General features: G+C 54.6%; 1 protein-coding gene across 1 annotated transcript; it reads right to left on the minus strand.

The window, feature by feature from the left end:
• Positions 1-178: 178 nt before the first annotated feature.
• On the minus strand, positions 179-21,016 carry PPP2R5B (protein phosphatase 2 regulatory subunit B'beta). Its single transcript, XM_050960746.1, has 13 exons — positions 18,580-21,016; positions 11,814-12,010; positions 11,252-11,353; positions 10,803-10,895; positions 10,025-10,155; positions 9,180-9,239; positions 8,710-8,818; positions 5,677-5,730; positions 5,543-5,593; positions 5,050-5,169; positions 4,517-4,644; positions 4,019-4,120; positions 179-3,476 (listed from the first exon to the last, which is right to left on the minus strand). The coding sequence occupies exons 1-13, from the start codon at positions 18,776-18,778 to the stop codon at positions 3,329-3,331; spliced, it is 1,494 nt and encodes a 497-aa protein (XP_050816703.1). The 5' UTR covers positions 18,779-21,016; the 3' UTR covers positions 179-3,328.
• Between the last annotated feature and the right edge of the window lie 1,443 nt (positions 21,017-22,459).

Here is a 22,459-nt window from a genome sequence, read left to right on the forward strand (position 1 = left end):
GTGAGTGCATTTTACATACCAAGAGAACCACCCAGTAATCTGCAACCTGCCCAAGGTCACAGAACAAATCAGTGACTATGAAAAGAACCCAGGTGTCCTGACTCCCAGCCCCCACCTACATGCCCCTTCTCCCACCTTCACAGCCTAACACTTTGTGAATGGAATCTGCACAGCCCAGTGACATGAAAGTATCTCTTTATTGAATACAGACTTATCCAGCAAACAAAAAAATAAGGGGGAGCGGGAAGAGGAAGAGGGAAGGCAGCTTTAAACCAAATTATTTTAAATATAGTCATTTAACTTCTTGTTTTTTACTCAATCCTTCCCCCCGAATTCCTCCTCCCTCAAAAATAACCCCTGGTGTCCATTCCCAACCCCAATTCCTCTCATGGTAATTATGTCGCCGCTGTATCTAAGAGACAACAATTGTGCACCCAGTTACTACAGTCACCATATGGCGTGAGTTGCTACAAATAAATTAAGGTTTAAATTAAAAATATCCTACCTCTGCCACCAATAAAATAGTAATTAAAAAATAACAAAACCCCCAGGGAACTGTAAAATATTTTAAGTCATGCCTGGTATTGAGGGCACGATGTGATACCCGGGATGCTTTTTGGCCAGCGCCGGCACTCGAAGATGGGAAGAAAATTAAGACCATGGAGATGCAAGAGCATGGGCTCAGCACGACTAGAAATGGAGCATTTTTCAACCCCCATACCCCAAGATGGTTAAGTCTATTCAACACCCCCGTCAAATGGCACAGTCTATTCAGGCCCTTCCTTCCCACCCATGAGATACACTGCCATGCACCCAGCCAAATGGTATAGTCCATTCAATGCGAGACAGAGCAGTAAACTGCTCCCTCACCCCTCAGCAATGGCAGGTTCCATCCAGCTCACCCCCTTTAATATAATAGAAACTATGCACTCATACCTTTCCCAGAGCTGGAATGCCAAGTCCAACCTCCCTCACCCTTTGACTGTACAGTCTATTTCCCCCCTCCTCCTCCCAATTGCTAGAGTTGGAACAGTCAAAAGTTTAACTTCCCCAACCCAGCAATGCTAATCTATACAATTCCCCCCTGCTCCCAGAATGGAACAGTCCTAAATCCCTCTCCTCTCCTGATAGCACAGCCTATTCAGCCCTTCCAAATGGTACAGACTATTCAACACCCTTCTCCCCCTTCCGTATGGTGGTACCTATGCAGACCCCTCCCTCTTTAGCCTCAAATATGCAACAATTCATTCCAGATGGTACAATGCACTCAAAGACCACATCATACAGTAATCTTCAGCCTCATCCCTTTATTTCCCCAGATGGTACAGTCTATTAAGGCTCCAAGCTGGAAAAAGGGTTGGTTCAACTTGATCATTCCCTAAGAGGAAGAAGCAAAATGGACCATACCATCTAAACAAGGAGGGGGTATACAGACTCTACCATCTGGGGGAAATGTTGTAGGACAGAGTGCACCATCTAAAGGGGGGGGGGGAGATCTTGTGAATAGAGTTTCCAACAGAAATTGAAAAGGGAGGAAGCAAACTTTTAAAGTGACAGTTGCAGCTGACAGCTGCTGGGCGGAGGGGTCATGGTGAGAAGGAATGTACTCCCAAGAGCTGAACCAAGAGGATTGCAGGGAAGAGGCAGGGGAGACTGGTATTAACCTTGCAGAGCTATAAAGCTGCTCTCTTTCTTGCCTTTCTGCACCATCACCCATCTCCAGGGAGGGGTAACTCCCCCCTCACATACCCATGGACCCCAGGTCCAGTTCCTGAGCTGCTTCCCTCTCCATCCCTTAGCAGTGTCCAAAAAAAATAAAATAAAATAAAATAAAAAAATCAGATAGTGGCTGATAACAGGCCCTCCCCTCCTGCCTCCCCACTAACAATCCCTTCTGTCCTCTGAGCTGTCACATCCATGGCTGCTGGTCCTGTACCTGAGGGCACTACACAGCCTCCTCCAACATCTCTGCTATGGGGGCATTCATGTTAGGGGAGATACATTTGACTGCTGGAGCAGCAGTGGAGTGTAGGGGGAGAAAACAGGATCCCACAGAAGCCTGGATTCCATCATGGTGTGTGTGTGGGGGAGGGTACGACGGGGAGTCTCCCCAAAGTATGTTCGTGCAGGGGAGTCAGGATTGTGCACAGATATGGGGGGGCATCTCCCCCATGCTGTTTGTGCAGGAGACTGAGATGCGGGCGGAGATAAGGGAAGGATTGTGGGGTGTGCTGATGTATGGGATCAGGATTGTGGGGTGTCCCATTGTATTGGGGGGAGATCTCCCCCAAGCTGTTTCTGTAGGGGAGTGAAGTGGGGTGCTCTGATGAATAGGGGGAGCTCAGAGAGTGACAAATAAGCTAATTGCCAAATTTTGGGGAGCAGGCTCCAGGGCTGCAGTAATGAGTCAAGGGGATAGATGGAGGAGGATCAATGCAAGGCTCAGCTGATCTCTTTTTCAGAGTCCTTCCCATCATAGCAGCTCAGTCTCACCACATCCAGGCTCATCAGAAGACCCTGCCCATTCGTACTAGCATAACACATACCTCGCAGAGGGGGAGGGGGACAGAAACTGAACTCCTGGCCTCTCATAAGGGGCTCTACTCCCCCCCCTCTTACATTAGGAGCCCTAGTTTGAAACAAGAGGGTCTATTGCTTTAAGAAACACAGGGGCCCCCCTATCCGGCCCCTACAGCAGAGCCAGCCACAACCCACTGCAGTGTGGCAGGGGGGCTGGGGGTTCAGCTTGCACTGGGGAGAGCTAAGCTGGGTCCTCCATCTAACCCCTTGTTATATCCCGTATGCCAAACAGAGGTGGCTCCCTGGACCAGAACAGCTGAGACAGGCTTATTGCCAAGGCAGGAATCATCAGCAACTCACCCTGCCCCCAGCAGCCCTGGGGACCCCTTCACCACAGGTCCTGTGCCCCTGCAGCCTATTGCATCCCTATCCTGCTCCTACCCCAAGACATAGCCTGGCCCAGCCCCTTTGGCAAGGGGCTGAGGCTGGACCCTGCACCCCCAAGGAATGGGGGGCACTGGGGCTACCCCTAAAAACATGCCCCTGTGCCAGCTAGGACCCACAGAGGTCATGTGGGGTAATGTGTTAAGTGTACACCATGGAGATGTGATGGGGAGAAGTGCCAGCCCAAGTGGGGTGCAATTGCCAAGGAAGGGGTGCCCTCCTCCAGTCCTGTTTTGGATCCGTGTCCCTGGTGGGATGGGATGGTGATGGCTGGAGGGCTGTGGGCTCCTGCAGCATGGAGGGGCTGGCTCTGATTTGGCACAGGCTGGGCAGGGGAGAGGCTGGCGGCTGGCTGGGCACCTCTCTAACTCTTGTTGCCACTCTGCAAGCCCAGGCTGTGCTGGAGATTGATCCGGTTCATTTGCGCCTCCTCCAGACCCTGCAGCTTCTTCAGCTGAAGCTCGTCCAGCTGCTTCCAGAGCTCCTGGCGCTCTTTTTCCTTCTTCAGTTCCCTGCAGAGATGGGGTGGCAGAGTGAGGGGGAAGGCAGCATGCAACTTGGCCCCTCGCCAATAACACAAGGCAGTACCTGTGGTCAAACACCCTCACAGGGGCTCTGGAGAAGCCATTGGAAAACCCAGGCCAAGATGGCCTCAGCTGCCCCAGGGCATTGTGGGGGATGGAGCATGTCCCCGGGAAACCCAAGCCAAGATGAGGTAAGCACCACCTGAGGGCACTGTGTAGGGACAATAGCTCAGCAGCATCCTCTGGCCTCCCACTTCTGCACACCGCTGGGGGCGCTTACTCCAAACTGGCTGGGGGCTCCTCACTCCCCAGCTCCCAGCCCAACCCTGTGCAAGGGCTAAGCGACAAGTATGGCCTATGGAATGCCAAGCCACAGGTCACATGACTGGACAGCAGTGCCCACCTCTCCCAGAATCCCCTAGGAACTCCTGCATGGAGGGGCTGGCCCTAAGGACATGGGGGGAGGAGACTGGCACCCACTCCAACATCTGGATGCCCCATATCCCCTCCAACACCTGGCCCTCACTCACTGCTGCTTCTCCACCTTGTAGGAGGCCGTGAGTTCATCAAAGAGTTTCCCATTCATCTCCATGAAGGTCTTGAGCACGTTGTAGACCAGGGAGACTATTGTCCTGTGGGCACAGGGGAGGGAGGAGAGGTGAGACCCTGACTGGCTTCAGCTGCCAGCCCTATGTTGGATTCCCAGCCTCAGGGAACCCACCCACCTCTGCCCATAATACATCCTGGCACTTGCCACAATGCTCACCCCCTACAGCCCTGCAAAACATCATGGGGTTTGCCAAGATGCCCACCCCACAGCCCCCTGCCCAGGCTCCTCACCCCAGTTCCCCAATGCACTTGAGACACTCCCACCACCCTATGCTCCTTACATAGCAAGGGAGGGGTTGTGGGGAACAGCGAGACCCTAGGAGGAGAGACTCCCCAGAGGGGAGGGATCCCCCATCTCTGGAGCTCTGCAGTGGCTAAAGGGAGCAGGCAGCTGAGACAAATCCCTCACACACACTCACTGGTTCCAGTGCTCCTTGGAGACCCGGTAGAGGGTGCCGAAGATGGCAGGCAACACCGTGTGGCAATTGTCTTCAATCAGACTCAGGATATATTCGTTGTTCCAGAAGTACAGAGCCCGCTCTGCCACCTGGGGACAAGGGAGACAGGCTGAGTCCTGGGGGCTGCTCAGCCCTGCACCCTCTCACCCTCACTCACCTCCTCTGCCACCTGGGGTCAGTGCTGGGAGCTGTCCTTTGGGAGTCTGATCCCCATCAGCACGGGTCTTGACTGCACCCCAGGCATGAGGAAACCAGGGGTCCCTCAGCACCAACAACCCTGGCCAGAGGAGTGAGCCCTGACCCCCTCAGTCCCCAAACTGGGGTGGGGGACCCAGGATTCAGGACCAGCCCAGACTCAGGGAACCTCAGCTTGGCTGAGTCCGGACTCCTCCCCAGCCCCTAATTGGGGGCAGTGACCCTTGGTGCCCTAGAGCCCTGATCGGGGAACCCGACTCACAAGGGGTCTAGGCCCTGCCCCCCCAGCCTGCACACACCTGGAAGTGGGGGCTGGAGATGCAGCGTGCGATTTGTTTGAAGAGCGGCTCCTGCACCTTGACAAACTGTGAGGGCTCAATCACATCCAGGATCTCCTCAATCTCCCCCAGGAACATCACCTGCCGGGGGTGGGGAGAGGCAGAGCTCCCCTTGTTAGCTACAGGGCTAGGAAAGGCACCCTCAATACCCTACCCAGGTCACACCTCAGCTTGTGTGCTCCCTGATCCCCACAGACCATGTCTCCCCACACCCAACAAATGTTTCCTGAACAATGGCCACCCCTTGTGCCTGCCCCCAAATCCCCCAATACCCAGTCTTTACTCCATCCAGTGCCCTCCAGTGCTATCCAGTCTTTCACCCCCTCATCCCTCTAGGATCCTATGCAGTGCACAGATGCACCCCACCAAGGCTCCTCCCCACAACCCTAGCCTCCAGTTCCCCATGTCAGCCTGTTCCCCAGCTAGCAGACCCCCCGTTCAGCCTCAGCCCCACCTCTTTCTGAGTGCAGGTCTTCGGCCAGTATTTCAGCAGTCCCCGGATCACCTGAGGGAAGGGGGACATGGAAGGGTTAGAGGGGAGAGCCACTGGGCCCTGGATCCCATCCCCCACCATGGGGCTGCACTTACATGCTCCGTCAGGGTGGCATCTTTCTCCAGGAATTGCACCACGCAGTACGCCAGCTGCAAGGGGAAGTGGGGCAGCATCAGAGACAGGTATCCCCTACACTGGTCCCCACCCCCTAGATTCCTCCCTAGCCCATTGAGCTCAAATCCCATCAGCAGGCAGTGGAAGCATCTGAGACAGGGCTTCCCCCACCACCTAGATACCTTCCTAGAACCCAGGGGGCAGGGCTGGCTTTCGGCCAATTCAACCAATTCCCCCGAATCGGGCCCCACGCCTAAGAGGGCCCCACACCCAAGCCCTGCCGGTGCACTGTACCAGGGTGGCCCAGCTTCCCCAGGGGGCAATTTAAAGGGCCTGGGGCTCCCAGCAGGGACTGGAGCCTCAGGCCCTTTAAATTGCCACCAGAGCCCCACTGCTGGAGACTTGGGGGCTATTTAAAAAGTCTGAGGTTCCCCTTGCTTCTACCGCCCCAGCCTTTTAAATAGCCCCCGAAGCCCCCCACTTCCCCAGGGCTCCCACAGCTATTTAAAGGGCTCAAGTGGTAGAACCAGGGGAGCCCCAGGCCCTTTAAATGACCCCCAGAGCCTTGGGGTAGCGGGCGGCTCCAGCTGCCTCTGCCGCCCCGGTCCTTTAAATAGCCTCTGGAGCCCTGCCGCTTCCTCAGGGCTCCCGCAGCTATTCAAAGGGCTGGGGTGGTGGAAGCAGGGGAGCCCCAGACTTTTTAAATAGCCCCCAAGGGTTATAAATAGCCCTTTAAATAGCCCCCGAGCCCTGGGCTGCTGCTGCTACCTTAGTGGAGGAGGAGGAGGGGGCACTTACCGTACAGGGTAGGCTGTACCCCCAGTACCCACACCCCTGCCCGCAGCCAGCCCCTGCTGCACCCCCTGCCCTGCCTGCACCAGCCCCACACCCCCTGCCCTGTCTCCAGCCAACCCCTGCCGCACCCCCTTGCCTGAAGCCAGCCAGTCCCACACTCCTCTGTCTCCAGGCCTGCCAACCCCTGCCGCACTCCCCTGAGGCCCTGCCTGAAGCCAGCCAGCCCACCCCACATCTCCCTGCCTGCAGCCAGCCCCTGTCAGCAGCCAGTCCCACATCCCCTGCCCTACCTGCAGCCAGCCCATCTGCAGCCAGTCCTGCAGCCAGCCCCTGCCCTGCCTCCAGCCAGCCCCATGTTCACTAGTGCCCTGCAGTTCCCAGGGCAGTAACCCTGCACACCTGCTGCAATGAGAGGGGCAGTGAGCAGCTGTGTCCCACACATGTGCATAACCTAGGGTGACCAGACAGCAAGTGTGAAAAATTGGAACAGGGTGGGGAGTAGTAGGATCCTATATAAGAAAAAGACCGGCAAATCGGGACATCTGGTCACCCTAGCACACCCCCAGGGAGTGGTGGGGACCCATACATGTGAAACGGAGCTCATTTCTAGATTAGGCCCATCTTTTTAACAAGAACTTTAGGTAGGGTTAACATACATCCGTATTTTCCTGGACATGTCCAGCTTTTTGGTTCTTAAATCGCCATCTGGGAGGAATTTTTAAAAATATGGATGTATGATAATCCTATTGGTACAAAAAATACATACTGTGCCACATCTGTTAAATCAGAACTTTTTACAGGGAACCGGCTGCTAAGAAATGAAAGGCTTTTTTTTACATCTTTTTTGTTTAGTCATCCCTGCCGGGGCCCCGCTGAGGCCCCGCCGAAAATGTTCAAATTGGGCCCTGCACTTCCTAAAGCCAGCCCTGCCAGGGGGTCCACACCCCATGCCCATCTCATGTCCAGCACCAGACCCAGAGATCCCTCCCAACCTACAGATTTCCCTCCCCCTCCCCCCCAAGAGGTCAGATTCTCATCAGCAGGGTCCATGACTGAGGCTATTCCAAATTCACAGCCATGAAAAACACATCACGCACCATGAAATCTTATCTTTTGTTTGCTTTTACCTCGTACTATATAGATTTCATGAGGAAGACCAGTGTTTCTCAAATTGGGGGTCCTGACCCAAAAGGGGTTGGGGGGACTGCAAGATTATTAACGGGGGGTCATGGTATTGGCACCCTTACTTCTCCACTGCCTTCAGAGCTGGGTGGCCAGAGAGCAGTGGCTCTTGGCCAGGCACCCAGCTCTGAAGGCAGTGCCCAGCCAGCAGCAGTGCAGAAGTAAGGGTGGCAATACCATACCATGACACCCTTATTTCTGTGCTGCTGCCTTCAGAGTTGGGCGGCCGGAGAGCGGCAGCTGCTGACAGAGGACCCAGTTCTGCAGGCAGCAGAGCAGAGGTAAGAGTGGCAATACCATACCTGGCATCCCTACTTCTGTGCTGCTGATGAGAGCTGGGATCTGAGCCAGCAGCCACCATTCTCCAGCTGCCCACTCTGAAGGCAGCGCTGCCACCAGCAGCAGCACAGAAGTAAGAGTAGCAGTACCTCAACCTTCCCTCCCTCCCCCAATAATCTTACGACCCCCCCCACAACTCCTTTGTGTGTCAGGACCCCTACAATTACAACACTGAAATTTCAGATTTAAATAGCTGAAATCAGGAAATTTATGATTTTTTTAAATCCTATGACCATGAAATTGACCAAAATGGACCATGATTTTGGTAGGGCCCTATCTATAACTGACACTGTCCCAGCTTTGGCCAACAGTGCTGCTATGACATAAGGCAGCCACAAGGGGGCAGTAGTGAGGCAACTTCCACCTGCAGGGTGTGTGGAGAGGGCAGGGGAAATCAAATCTCAGAGGGGCTAAAGGCAGCACTGACCTGGCAGAACAGCACAGGGGTCCCCCACACTGCTGCTGCGCTAGGGCATGGCCACTGAGGCCACTCTTCAATCTCCCAGATGAAAGCCAGACCCTCTTTCAGGGGAGAGGCCCTGTATCCCATTCCCAGTCCCCTTCCCTGGGGATCACTTATTCCCTGCACAATTTCAGAAGCAGACTCCTGCAGCTCACACCCCTAGAGGTAACCCCTTATCTCACTGGAGGTGAAAGGTCAGAGTTCAGGGCCACTCCTAGAAGGAGGTGGCACTTACCTGGGCATGGAAGATGGAGAGGGATTTGACTGAGTGCAGCGGGATCAGCACCCGCACCAGAAAGTGCTTGTGCTCCGTCTTCAGAGGCAGGGCGAAGCCATTGATGATGCTGCACGTTAAAGGGAGGATGGACAGGTGGTGACACAAACACACACACACACCTGGGGGGACGGAGATCAGGATCCAGCAGCTGACGGGGGGCTGGAGCTGTGCTGGCTCCATCTGGGAGTGGGATGGGATAAGCTGTGGGGTATGGTAGGATGGGGGGCAGGGAGCCCTAGATTCCAGCACCCTCAGGGGGGAGGATACAAGGTGCCCTGGTGGGTACTCTATGGTTACTGGTGGGGGATGCCCTGGGGAGGGCTGAATCCTTATGGGGCACCTTCTACTGACTCTCAGAAAACAGAACATGGGCCTGTAGGACTGGGTGTAGTCCCCCCCGCCTACCTGCCCCCAGGTGCAACCGTTACCTTCCCAGGATTTCCAGCAGCTCTGCCACACCATTGAAATGCTCCGTCTCGTAGATAAACCTGGGAGGAGGGAAGGTGAGAGAGGCAAGAGATGAAAATGCCTCCAATGCCTCTTTACTAACCCTCAACTCCCCACTGGACCGTGCTCCTCTTGGACCTCCATACATTTGCGTATGTGGGGAGGAGCCAGTCCTGCCCAGCAGCGCGGTAGGGAGGTAACAGGTGTTGTGAACTCTGAAGGGAATGGGGAGTGGGGGAGGTCTAGGGGAGGCTGCTGTGGGTAGGCTAATACTTCCCCCATGGCTTCAGCACCAGCTTCAGTTCAGAGCAACTGGAGAACACTCCTAGGAAGCCTGGGCAGCCCACTGCTCCCTGATGGGCACTCCGAGGCACAGTAACCCTCTACTGGTCACCCCGACCCCATGGTCAAATTTAGGGGGTGATTTCCCCAGCCTCACCCCACATACTGGTCATATGAGGCAGAGCCCCTTCAGGGCACATCATCCCCCATAAGGCAGGGGGAGACCTGGGTAAGTGGTGGAATTCAGGGCCCTGCCCCATCTCTGAGACCAAGGGACACAGCTCAAGCTCCTGCCAACCAGAACGGGATTGGGGGGCTTTCTGCTTTGGAGACATACTTCCAGGAAGTCCCAACCTCCTGCCCCACAAAGAGGCATGTCAGGGAATCCCAACCCTGCCCACAAATCATCATCCCCAGGAGGAGGAACTTCCTGGAGAGCCATAACAACCCATGCATCCTTGGTTAGGTCAAGGTGCCTGGCTTGAGACTGGCTGGAAGGAGGCCTCTGCCCCATAGCAGGCTCCACGCTGCCTGGGGGGCTCACCGGAGGAAGATGTTGTTGCACTGCTTGCGGATGTAGGCACGCAGCCCCAGGAACTTGCCATAGACCCGGTGCAGTATGGTCTTGAGGTACTCACGCTCCCGAGGGTCCTCACTGTCAAACAGCTCCAGCAGCTAGGGGGCAGCGGAGAGGGTCACACTGATGATCTTGCAGCCTGCCTCCTCGCCAACCTTCATCCCGACACCCAGCCTGAATATTCCCTGGAGGAGTTTGCTCTCCCCCCCACCCCCCAAAACCCTCGTATCCCACAAATGACCCATTCTCCCCCACCCCAGACACTAGGTGCAGTGACTAGTTTGTCCTCACCAGGTGCGGGACCGACCCAGATCCCAGAACTGCTCTAAGCATGTCCACCCATCCGTGCTCTCGGACTCCTGCCTGCTTCCCCAGCCTAGGATAGGCTGCAATGGGTGAAGCGCCCTCCCCCCAGGCATCCACCTCAAGGGGTATGGCTCCCAATGGGTGTGTCCAGTCCTGAGGGTGTGTCTGCTGCCAGCCAACATGTCCCATCATGATGGAGGGCCGGACTGGGCTCCAAACAAGAGCCAACAAACTTGCTGCACCCCAGTTAGGAGTCAGGCCAAGAGCCCCGTTGAATGTAGATCGAGAGAGGGGAATCAAAGCAGCCACTACCCCTACCCCACTGACTCCTCATGATGCAACAGACCCCAACAGCAGCAGCCCCTCACGATCTTCCACTTCCCCAATATTCCTCAGGCCCCCTTCCCCCAATCCAGCTACTTTCCCAAGCACCACTCACCATCAGCACGAATTTCTGGTCGACGTAGCGCTTGGCCACAGAGGGCTGGAAGTCAGGGCTTTCCAGGAAGCGAAGGAAGAACTCGTAGACCAGCTGAGTGAGAGAATTGAGACCACTGCTGGATGCATGGTGGCTCCCTACCACAGACAGTATTTTCATGCTAGCACTTTGAGACCCAACTCTGTGGCATAGCCCTGCTCCACCGCCCATAAGTATGCATCCTCCTTAAGAAAGGCAGGGAGTTCCGCCCAGGTGCAGAGCTAGAAATCATGCCCCTCTCCCACCCCCTGCCCTGCAGCCAACTGGATGGGAGTGCTGCCAACTCTGGGCAGGAGCCCCAACTGTGACTATATTCTGCTGCCTCTCTGAGCAATGGGATCAAATCCCGCAGCCCTCAGCGGCACCAGACCCCTGCCCTCCCGCTACATGCTCTCTGAGGGGTATCTCACCTGGAGATGGGGCCAGGAGGGCTCCAGGTTGGGTTCATCCTCTTCAGGGTCAAACTCAGGGTTCTCAGTGGGTGGGAGTGTCCGGAAGATGTTGACTGAGATCTGGCACGATTAGAAGGTGGGGAGGGTCAGTTGGGCCTGAGGAACCTCCCATACACTGTCCCCAGCCCTTGCACCCCAATCCAGCCCCAATTCTCCATTGAGTCAGTCCCACCAAGAATGCTCAAAGAGGCAATGGAAAAAGGCACAGAACCCAAGAATCCTGGCTCCCAGTCCTGCCCATGCTCTAACCTACTAGATCCCTCTACCCTCCCAGAGCTGGGAACAGAACCCAGGAATCCTGGCTCCTAGTTCTGCCCATGCTCTAACCTACTAGATCCCTCTACCCTCCCAGAGCTGGGAACAGAACCCAGGAATCCTGGCTCCCAGCCCCATCCCTGCTCTAACCCACTAGACTCCGACCCCCAGAGCTGGGTTCTATTCCCAGGACTCCTGGCTCCCAGCCCCCACTCTAGCCCATCAGACCTCATTTCCCTCCTGGCACCCTGCCCTGCTCCCTCACCATCTTGATGATCTCGGGGTAGACGGGCTCGATGAGGACGCCACGGTTGGTGGCCACGCACTCCACCAGCTCGTTGAGCGCTGCCCGCTTGATCTCCTTGCCCTTGAGGTCAGCCACGCAGTCCAGAAAGTCGAAAAGCACACAGCACTGCTGGAGCTTCTTGCACAGCAGCTCGTGCAGCTCCGCCACCGCCACATCTGGAGAAAGGGAGCATCAGCACCAAGGACACCTTCCCGCCGCAAAGTGGTACAAACCCACACATGGATTGGAGGTTTAGCCCTGACGATTAACCCCTCATGGGAAAAGTGGTACAATCCCACATGGACTTCCACTTAGCCTGACACTGACCCCCACTCCCCACAAAGTGATACAATCCCATGTGGGTCTGGTGGCTTGGCCCCAACACCACATCTCCTCACTGGACAGTGGTATAATCGACTGTGGGCTGGGGGTTCAGAACAAAGCATGCACCCCTAGTGTAAATGGGTACAATCCCACATGGACTGCATCCTCCACAGCATAAAATGGTACATTCCCACATGGCTGGGGTGCAACACTGAGCATGCCACCAGCATGAAGTGGTATGATTCCCACAGGGGAGGGGGTACAGCACTGCCACATCCAGGGAAAGGGGAGTCAGCACTGAGCAAACATCAGCCCCCAGCATGAAGTGGTTCAATCCTAGGTGGATGGGTGAGGGGACTTAGCCCCAAGTAATCCTGGGAGAACAGCCAAAGAGAAGGTAAACCCCAAGCCAATTCACTGCGCTGGGGGGGTTGCAGAGAATCACCACAGTCCCTGCTCTAGGGAGCAATCCCCAGGGGTGTCTCCCTGTCAGCAAATCCCTTTGGCATGAAAGGTCCATTCACATCAAGCTGATCCCTTCCCATATTACGTTACAGCAGGGACAGTCTTTGCTCTGTGTCTGTACAGCATCTAACGCAATGGGGCCATGGTCCATGACTAGGGTTCCTAGGCGCTACTGCAATGCAAATAATTAACAATCCAAGGCCTGGTTAATGCCAATGAAGAAGTTCCACGCTGGGTTTTGTGGTGATTCAGGGTCACAGATTCTAAGGCCAGAAAGGATGAACTCAAGTGCCTTGTATTGAACGAAGATATTGATATAATAAACATCACAGAAATGTGGTGAACTGGTGATAATCAATGGGACACTGCAGTAACTGGGAAATATCCAGGAATTACAGTAGGTTGTGCTGGGGGCAGAGTGGCACTATATGTGATAGACATATAGTAAATACCTTAAATTAATCAAACTGTCCCACAGAATCTCTAGGGATAAAAATGTCATGCTTGAATAATAAGAGTATAGCAGTAGGACTATACTACTGACCCCCCCCCCGCCCCGGACCAGGATGGTGAAATTCTCAGGGAGATTAGAGAGGCAACAAAAATCGAAAACTCAGTAATGAGGGAGAGGGAGGGGTTTCAACTATCCCCATACTGACTGGGAACACGTCACCTCAGAATGGGATGCACGCACCATTTCTAGCCACCATTAGTGACTTTCTTGGAGGAGCTGTGACACGAGGCACACCTACACAGCAGTTCAGAGTGTGCTCCCCAGCTCAGGTAGACAGAACGTGAACTAGCAAGATAGCAGTGCGACAGCAGTGGCAGCCTGGACTAGCCAAGCGAGTACAATACTGCCCGACTCCCTGAGCACGTACTAGAGCAGCCAGTCCAAGCCACCGCAGCCATGCTGCTATTTTTAGGCTTCTGCTCAAGCAGAACTAGCCCACGTATGTCTACCTGAGCTAGAATTTATACCCGTGTGAACCCACAGATTAAACCAGGGATTCCTTCTTGGATGCTCAAAGTGCCTTGAAAAGCAAATCAGTTCAGATTCCTGCTGAGGGAGACAGGGTAATAATCCCAGCTCTTCTCTAGCACTTTTCACCCATAGATGTCAAAGCACTTTACAAAGGGGATCAGCATCATTATCTCCATTTTACAGATGGGGAGACTGAGACACAGAGCAGGGAAGGGACTCGTCCGAAGTCACCCAGGAGGCCAGTGGTAAAGCCAGGAATAGAACCCAAGCATCCTGAGTATTCTGTGTAGCATCCTCATTATGAAATCAGATAATCCAACAGACCAAGAACCAGAATAATTATGGGTATGACAATAGCACTGTAGAGACCCAATTCCTCCAAGATCAGGGGCCTGTCATGCTGGGCACTGAATAGACACTTTCAAGAGACAGTCCCTGCTCTAAAGGCCTCACTCAAAAAGTACAGGATGGGAGGGAGAAACTGAGGCACAGAGAGGGGAAGAGACTTGCTTATGGTCAGTGGCAGAGCCAGAAATAGAACCCCAGAGTCCTAGCGCTCTAGCCACTAGACCCCACTCAACCTGCCCCTACAGCCCCTCAGATCTGGTGTGTAGCAGGGAGCACCAAGACAGCCAAGGACGACCCTGCAGTACAACTGCTAGGCTTGTCTCTGGTTTTCTTAACGCAACCCAATGGATTTTCTTTGGGGGCCAGCAGGGAAAGTCGCCCCAGTGCACCTCCCTCAATGCTCAGATTACAGCCCTCCCAGCCACTGGCTCAGCATAGAGTCTCCCTAAAAATAGTGGGGCAGACATGGGGTGGGGAAATCTAGCAGAGCTCCGGTGAACTCTGAACAGATGACCTCGGATTCCACACCCCTTGTTTTCCACACATCAGAGTCCCTCCCCAGCCCCACATCTAGATTTCACTCTGAACTCAAGACGCTACTCAGCCCCGAAAGCTCTCTGGGGAGATGGCACTGGCAACAGCTTTGATCAGCAAGAACAGGCAGCTCCCACCCCCACCCCAGCAAGTGGCCACCAAGCTGGGACTGGCACAGCCCCTGCCTGTGACCCCCTCGGTATTCCAGCAACACCTGGAAGCACAGCTAGAGCACATGAGGCTGGGATAAGAGTGGGAAAACCTGACGGCAGGGTCCGGGTTAGGCAGGTTGGATACTGGAAGGCACTGCTGCAAGACTGGCCTTTTGCCCCCATGGACCTGGGTGTGAATATAGGCACTGGCCACTCATGACAAGCACTGGGCCAGGGAAGGTGCATCTGGGGCAGGAAAGACAAACACGGAGTTTGACATAGTAGAGGGTGCTGCAGGGTGAGACTGAGACGCATCAGCAGCAGAGCCAAGGGTGCCCGTGGGTCAGGACTGAGGAGCAGCAGAGAGTTGGCTCAGCGAGCCCACTCCTGGTGCTCTCCTCAGGGAGGCCAGCGGGTAGCAAGCCCCACAGGACCCATCTCCACGGCAGCAGAGATCTGAGACGAAGCAACAGCATCCAGAGCCCTGGGAAATGGGGCAGGGGAGGGGGAGGAGCATAAGGCCAGATGTGGGGGAGGAGGAAAGCAGATGCCCATATTCCTCCCAGGGCTGTCTTTCAAGGCAGGCAATTTCCTGCCTCCAGGTGGAGACAGCAGCACAGGAGGCAGCCCCAGCCAGAGATGCAGCTGGGACACGGTCCCCTGAAGCCAAGAGAGAGAACTTGGCTCCCCAGGACCCATGATCTAGCCCCAGCAGAAGCCCCTGCTCCCCCAGACACAAGCAAGGCAGCGTCCTGTCCCTAAAGTGCCCAGTGTTCACCTCCCTCCCTGCCTGCCAGGCAGCTCTGGTGCCTCATGTTCCATTCTAGGCAGGGAGAGAAACAGGAGACCCAATAAAACAGGCCTACAGAAATTCACCTGCACCTCCAGGCTGGATATAGATGGAGCACATCTCCCCTACCTCCAAATTCTGCCACCAGTGTCTCCTTGCCCTTGAGCTCTGCCCCCACTCCACAGGAAGATACCAGGGGCACAGCTGGCATGGGGGGGGGGGTAAGGATTGACAGGTGAGATCTTTAAGTCAGACACTGGGGGATGCTGAACACTGGAGCAGGGGAGTTTCTAAGGGAAGGGAGGCTGAATTCACCACCAGGATCTCAGCCACTGAAGGTGCAGACAGATGGGTGGCACAAACTCCCCTGACCTCCTAGCTTAGAACTAGACTGAGACTTGACAAATTCACTCCAGGCAGAGGCCACCAAGCAGTCTGCAGTGGAGATGGTGGCCCCTGGAGGGGAAAGGCCTCATGTCCCATTCCCCACCCGAGCCAGCCAGTTCCCCTACCCTGAGGCCAGACCTGAGCCAGGGCCCCCTAGAGGGGAAGGCCATTCAGTCTCACCCTCTTCCGGGTCTCACCTAAGCCCCCAGTAACAGCCCCATGCAGCTAGCAGCACCAGCCTCCAGGCAACTCTGAGCAGAGAGACGCCTACAGGGCAGGGATCACAGCATGGGGGTGAGGACACGATCTATGGAAGACCCAAGGGATCCCCAAACTCAGGCAGCAGTCATGCGGGAAGCCAAATCCCACACTGCGTTTTTAAATCTCTGGAGCTTAAAGAGCTTCTCGCTATTGCAGAGCTGAGCTCACACATGCATGGAGCTCTGCTGGGGTCCCTCTATCCCGACCCACAGCCCATCTGCTACCCTAGCCCAGTGCTTCTTAGCAGATGTGGAGCTTGCCAAGCCAATCTGCGGCAAAGCCCTCAGCCACCATCCAATCTGGTCGGAGGGCTATCGCCAGCGAGTTGTGACACTGTCTGTCTTTGGCCACAGCGTGGGGGATCCTCTCGCTGGCCCCAGGTGCGAAGGCTGGCTGCACACTGACCCCAGCCTGCTTGAAGTTGTCTCAGAAGGGCCCACGAGCGTCATGGCAAATCAAACCCGGGTACACGCATGGCCAGGTCAGTTATACCAGACTGGTGTCTGAAGTCAACTGCAAACCATTCTTCACGCTGACTTGCAACCCCACTTCTGTTACAGCTCTGAGCTCCCACATACATAACCCCACCCCCTCATCCACTGAGAAAGCCAGTGCGTATCTGTATCTGGGAAGGTTCCCAGGGAGACACTCAGCATCAATTTGGCTGCTGGCTCCAAAAGGCACTTAGAGAAACCAAGCAAACACCCAGCATGCTACTGAGGGGGGAGGGAGTCTAGCAGGGTGGGGGTTGGGAGCTGAGAGTCAGGCTTCTATTCCCAGCTCTGAGACAGGAGTGGGGTCCATTGGTCAGAGCTGCTGTGTGTGGCGGGGTGGAAGTTACGTAGAGTTCTATCCCCAGCTCAGGAAGTGAAGTCTAGATACTAGGCCAGACTAGATGGGCCCATGGGCCTGATGCAGCATGACAGCTTGTACACATGACAAGCACTAGACAACCAGGGAGCAGTTGCCCCTACAAGTGGTGGCCCCAATGGGACACCTCCCTGTCCAAGGTGAGCCTGCCCTCAACTAAGGGCCTGAATGATGGTGCGAGACTCCAAAAGATCCTCCCTCCATCCCTAGCTTCCATACCAGGGCTCCTCCCAAGTCTGACTCCCCAATAGGACGCTAAGGCAATTGGGACTGTCTAGTAGGCCAGGGCCTGGAGATTCCCCAAGTAGTAAGGATGGGGAAGGTTTGAACTAAGGACATGGAGGGCTCCAGGAGCTGCCAGTGCTGTTAGGGGAGGCATTAGCAGGGCATCAGCATCACATCCCTGCCATTGCATTGGAAACTAACAGGCTAGGACCAGTCCAGCTCAGCCCTGCTCTGTGTCCCAAGGGCACTGGCTGTGCAGTGCAGTGCAGCCACATGTCCTGCTTGGAGCCCAGCTGGGACTTGGCAAATTCACCTCATGCTGTGGGCAACCAAATGGGCATCAGAGGTCAGTGATGTCCCAGTAACTCAGCCTGGATGGGAACTGGTGCCAACATCCCATTCCCTGCCCCCTGAACAGCCAGTCCCCCGCCCTGTGGTTGGTTCTAAGCCAGTCCTCATGGGGCTGCCTCATTTCCCAAGGGCCTGTTGGGTCATGCAAGGTGGCTGAGTCACTGGGCCAAGAAGAGCTAAGGCAAGAAGGAGGGGTGTGGTGACTAAGAGGTTCCAGCCACTTCCCTGTTTGCAGGAGCGGGCAGTGAACACATGGCAGCAGAGCCAAGCTCAGACCGGAACCAGCATTGCCAAGTAACCCCATCACAACAAGCCCCGAAATACCACAGAGCCCTACAACAACAAACCAGGCCCAGAGCTCCCATGTGACCCACCAACAAAACCAGCACAACCCTCTGACAAACCTGGCTTAGCTACACTAAAGGACCTACAGCACAGTTAGCAGCAGTCCCCAGGATTCCCAGGAGACCCTACAATTACAAAGCCCAGCACTCACAGGCAACCCTACAAAAACAAAGCCACGTTTGATGCTCTCAAGAAGACTGTACCATAACAAACCCAGTACAGACAGCACCAGGACACCCAGAAAACCCTACATTAACAACGCCCACGATCAGATAGCCCCAGAGCACTCAGGTGACCCCTGTACAGAGTGACACTGGGGATGGGGCGCTGTTTGGAATCACCAAGGGCAGGATAACACTAAGGCACTCAAAGCCCAGGTCTGGCTGTGCATGACAAGCGGGGATGGCAAGGGAACACAGGGCAGACAGGAAATGACAGTCTCAGCTCACACTGAACATTCCCTGACCTGCTGTATGGGTCAAGCCCTATGCAAATATCAATGTAATCCCTCAAGCAGATAAGGCGGAAATCCCCACTTCTCAGAGATGGGGAAACTGAGGCACAGGCAGCACTTGTCCAGAGCTGAAGAGAATCTAGGACTCCTGACTCCCAATCCCCTGCTCCACCAACAAGATCCCACTCCTCTCCCAGGGCTGGGACAGAACCCAGGAGTCCCACTCCCAGCCCCACTAGTTGTGCGACACTCACCTTTCAGCAAGGGCAGGGGTGTCAGCTCCTGTTGGTTGCTCTGGTACCGGAATTGGGACGAGCTGTGAGAGCGGCGCTGACGGGAGCGGCGCAAGGAGCGCCGGGAGAAACCGTCCACTTTATCAGGAGGGGGGACGGGCGACATCCCTGGGGATGAGGGGCTGGTGGGGGTGCCAGCAGGGGGCAGCTTGGTCTCCATGTTCGCAGGTGGGGGCAGCTTTCAGAGCTACTTGGCTCCTCTCCTCCAACAGACAGGGCCACTCTGGCTAAGCCAAGAGGATGCTAGGTAAAGCAGTGCCCGTTAGCACTCTGGAGAGGTGTCCAACATGGCAGGAATATAAACTACTCGCATCCTCAGCATGCGCCCCATGGCAAGAGGGCAGCACGTATCCAACACAGCTCCCCTTCGCGCCCCGGGGCGGGGTGTGGGTGAACGTCCAGTTTCCGATTTCCAAGAGGATTCCAGGCCTGGAGCCTTACTTTAAGTCCACAGGTACATTCAAAGTTTCAGACCTGACGAGACACCTGCTTTGGCATGAATCTCTGCAGGAGGTATTCTCCCCCACACACAAACACCTGTCCCCCACTTGGCTACAATGGCAGGGGTGGGTGATCGCCTATTTATTCCAGGGGCAGCCTGATGCAGAGGACAAGTTCGGCTGACATTCAGGCAGTTCCTCAAGTATGGGTTAAGGTAAGTTCCTGGTGCATTTGGAAAGCAAAGAGTTTTTACTCTGAATTCCAAGTTTCTCTTCCCCACCTGTCTCCAAGGGAGAATGAATCAGGCAGCCCAGTTCAGACACCTCTCCCCCTAGTAGTGACCCTGACGAATCAGAAGCCAACAAGGATTTGAAACCAGCTCCCTTCAAACTTTGGTGACTGTAGGATAAATTTTAGGGGGCAATTCTAGCAGCAAAACCCCTATCCCTTTTTGCAAACCCCTAAGTATTAGTGCATTCAATGCCAACCAGATTGTGCTCTCTCTGATTTAAGACTGGATTTTAAAAGACACATTTGTAAACCATCTCTTCCAAAACTAGACACTTCCCTAAGTTCATTTGCTCTCAGCTTCCTTAACCCCCAAGCCAAAGCAATGATGCAACACGAACCCCTGAATTTAGCAGCAACGTAGTAAATTGCACACACCAATCTGACCTGCCATCCCCATCCAAGCAGCAAAAACTTTACAAAGGGGGAAGTTGCTAAAATGACACAGACTGCAGTTCCCCAACCTGCTGTCACTATGGGGAACAGAAATTTAAATGCTTTTTACAGCACTGTGCCTACAGCTGCCCAGCTTGGTTTACAAACTAAATGGAAGACTTTACCCTTTAAAAAAAAAATCAAACCCATGCACCAAATAAATAATACACACACACACACACACACTATCTTCCATTCACTGACAAAGCTTATGGCTTAAGTATGCAGTAAGTAGCTCAATCCCCTCTGACCTTTACCTAGGCAGTTTCTGTCCCTTTCGAGAGAGAGGCAAGCCACAATATTTAAGCCAAAACGTAACAGATCTAGGATTTCACACACATACACCCGAAAATGTAACCCTACTATAAAAAACTGGAAGGAGATTCCGGTCTCTCTCTGATGTGGCTAGGATCCGAGGGTCGGAAAGGAAGGAAGAAATTTGTGTCTTGGGAGGGGAAAAAGGAGGGTCACCAGTCATATAATCATCTCCAACAGGGTCTCCTGCGATAGGTTTCGGGAGCACAGGGGGGAGACAGCGACCGATGCAGCGGATGGGTCATTCTGTACCAAGTTGCATCCCCCAACCTACGGCCAGTTGCACTGAAAGCAAGAGCTCTCTGTGTAGGGGGGGGGAAGACTGGGGGTCACTCCCACACCTGCTCCCCTCTCTGCTGCCTCCCTCAGGTGGCAGGGTCAGGGCTCTGGAGAGACGCTGGACTCATCTTACCATGACTCCCTCCCCAACACTCTGCCCTGCTGGGAAGCTCGTAAACAGCCAAGCAAATTAAATAAATAACAGCCCCCGTTGCGAAGCCTGCCCTCGTTGCAATGCAGAGACCGAGGCCTCCTCCCTTCTTGTCCCCACTCCCACCCTCCCCAGTGCCAAGCGCAACCGGGCCTTGCAAAAACAACCCGAGGCCCCCGCCCCGCAACGCAGTGGGGAAGCTAAGGAGAGGCGCGCGGCTCGTCTCCTCTTCCTGGGGGCTGCCCCACCGGGGATGCCTGCAGCCTCATGGACCAGCTCCCGCGCCTCTCTGCAGCTCGGCCTGTGCGGATCCAGGGAGCAGCTGATGACTTGGGGCCGAGGTCAGGGGCTCGGATGCAGCAGCTCCCCAGCTCGGTGCATCGGATCCCGTCCCAAGCAGCGCCAACCCCCTGGTCCCGCAAGACCCCCACTCTCCAAGCAGCAGCCTCCCCTGCCTCTCTTTGATGCTGCACCGTTCATTAGGCTGACATTAAGTAACCTCACTGGGCCACGTGACGCCCTTCCGGCCAACCCATTGGTCCCTTAAAAATAGAACCTGCGTCATTGCTGTAGGATGATGTCACCCTCAGCGGCCATTGGCTGGGCTGAGAGCAGGAGTCGGCCCAGTTTTAAAGGCACAGCGCGCTGCCGGCTGGACTGGGAGGAGCTCAGCAGGTAGTGCTCAGTTGCACCAGGGGTTGCTTCTACGGCTCAGACCTTTTGCACCTCCACGAGGAATTGCCCACATTGGTGCACCAGGGTGTTGCTCAAGTGACATGACTGCAGCTTCCACTGGGGGCCATTTGCACAGGAGGCAGCAGGGGCTGTGCAGCTGCACTGGGAACTGCTCACACGTTTGTACTAGGGGTCGCTCTGTTATTGCAGGAATTGCTTGCCCTGTTGCAGGAGGAATTGTTCACACGTGCCAGCAGAGCTTCTTACCTAGTTGTAGTGTGACTTGCACCGCAGGCCGCTCACATTATTGCATGGGGACATTCCCCGAACAGAGTGTGTGCAAGGTTTCTGATAGCTTCAAGTCAGGCATGTAAGAAGGTTTTGGCCTTGCAGTTGGACAGCGCCCATCCCCAGCGCTGGGAACATTAGCATTCATTATTTGAATCTGACATTATTACAACCTGATTTCCTCTGTGCTGCTTCAGACAGGGGCTTTCAAAATAAATGACAAGGGAGATTGGACACTTGAGATAGCATAAAGGGGTCTCAGTCGCAGCTGGTGAGGCTGGACAACTGCATCTCCTGTGGGGGTCCAACCACCAAACCCAAGAAATCCTACACTACCATCTTCAGAACAAACCAGAAATCATCCAGGGCAAAATTGCACCTTAAAGGCAGGAGGGAGTGTAATAACCTTAGTCCCAGATTTGGACCTTAGCGTCCAAGATATGGGGGTTAGCATGAAAACCTCCAAGCTTAGTTACCAGCTTGGACCTGGTACTTGCTGCCACCACCCAAAAAATTAGAGTGTTTTGGGGCACTCTGGTCCCCCTGAAAAACCTTCCCTGGGGACCCCAAGACCCAAATCCCTTGAGTCTCACAACAAAGGGAAATAATCCTTTTTCCCTTCCCCCCTCCAGGTGCTCCTGGAGAGATACACAGACACAAGCTCTGTGAACCCAAACAGAGTGAATCTCCCTCTCTGTTCCCAATCCTGGAAACAAAAAGTACTTTCCTATTCCCCCAGAGGGAATGCAAAAATCAGGCTAGCAATCCAACACACAGATCTCCCCGATTCCTTCCTCCCACCAATTCCCTGGTGAGTACAGACTCAATTTCCCTGAAGTAAAGAAAAACTCCAACAGGTCTTAAAAGAAAGCTTTATATAAAAAGAAAGAAAAATAAGTACAAATGTTCTCTCTGTATTAAGATGATACAACACAGGGTCAATTGCTTAAAAGAATATTGAATAAACAG

The sequence above is a fragment of the Gopherus flavomarginatus genome, chromosome 6 (assembly GCF_025201925.1).
Source record: "Gopherus flavomarginatus isolate rGopFla2 chromosome 6, rGopFla2.mat.asm, whole genome shotgun sequence".
In the NCBI taxonomy this organism is placed as follows: Eukaryota; Metazoa; Chordata; order Testudines; family Testudinidae; genus Gopherus; species Gopherus flavomarginatus.

Coding starts and splice junctions, on each gene's coding strand:
- PPP2R5B (XM_050960746.1), bottom strand. CDS start 18,778: ATGGAGACCAAGCTGCCCCCTGCTGGCACCCCCACCAGCCCCTCATCC. Junction 5,594..5,676: donor ATGCCACCCTGACGGAGCAT/GTAAGTGCAGCC, acceptor CCCTTCCCTCAG/GTGATCCGGGGACTGCTGAA. Junction 4,645..5,049: donor TCTCCAGCCCCCACTTCCAG/GTGTGTGCAGGC, acceptor CCTTGTCCCCAG/GTGGCAGAGCGGGCTCTGTA.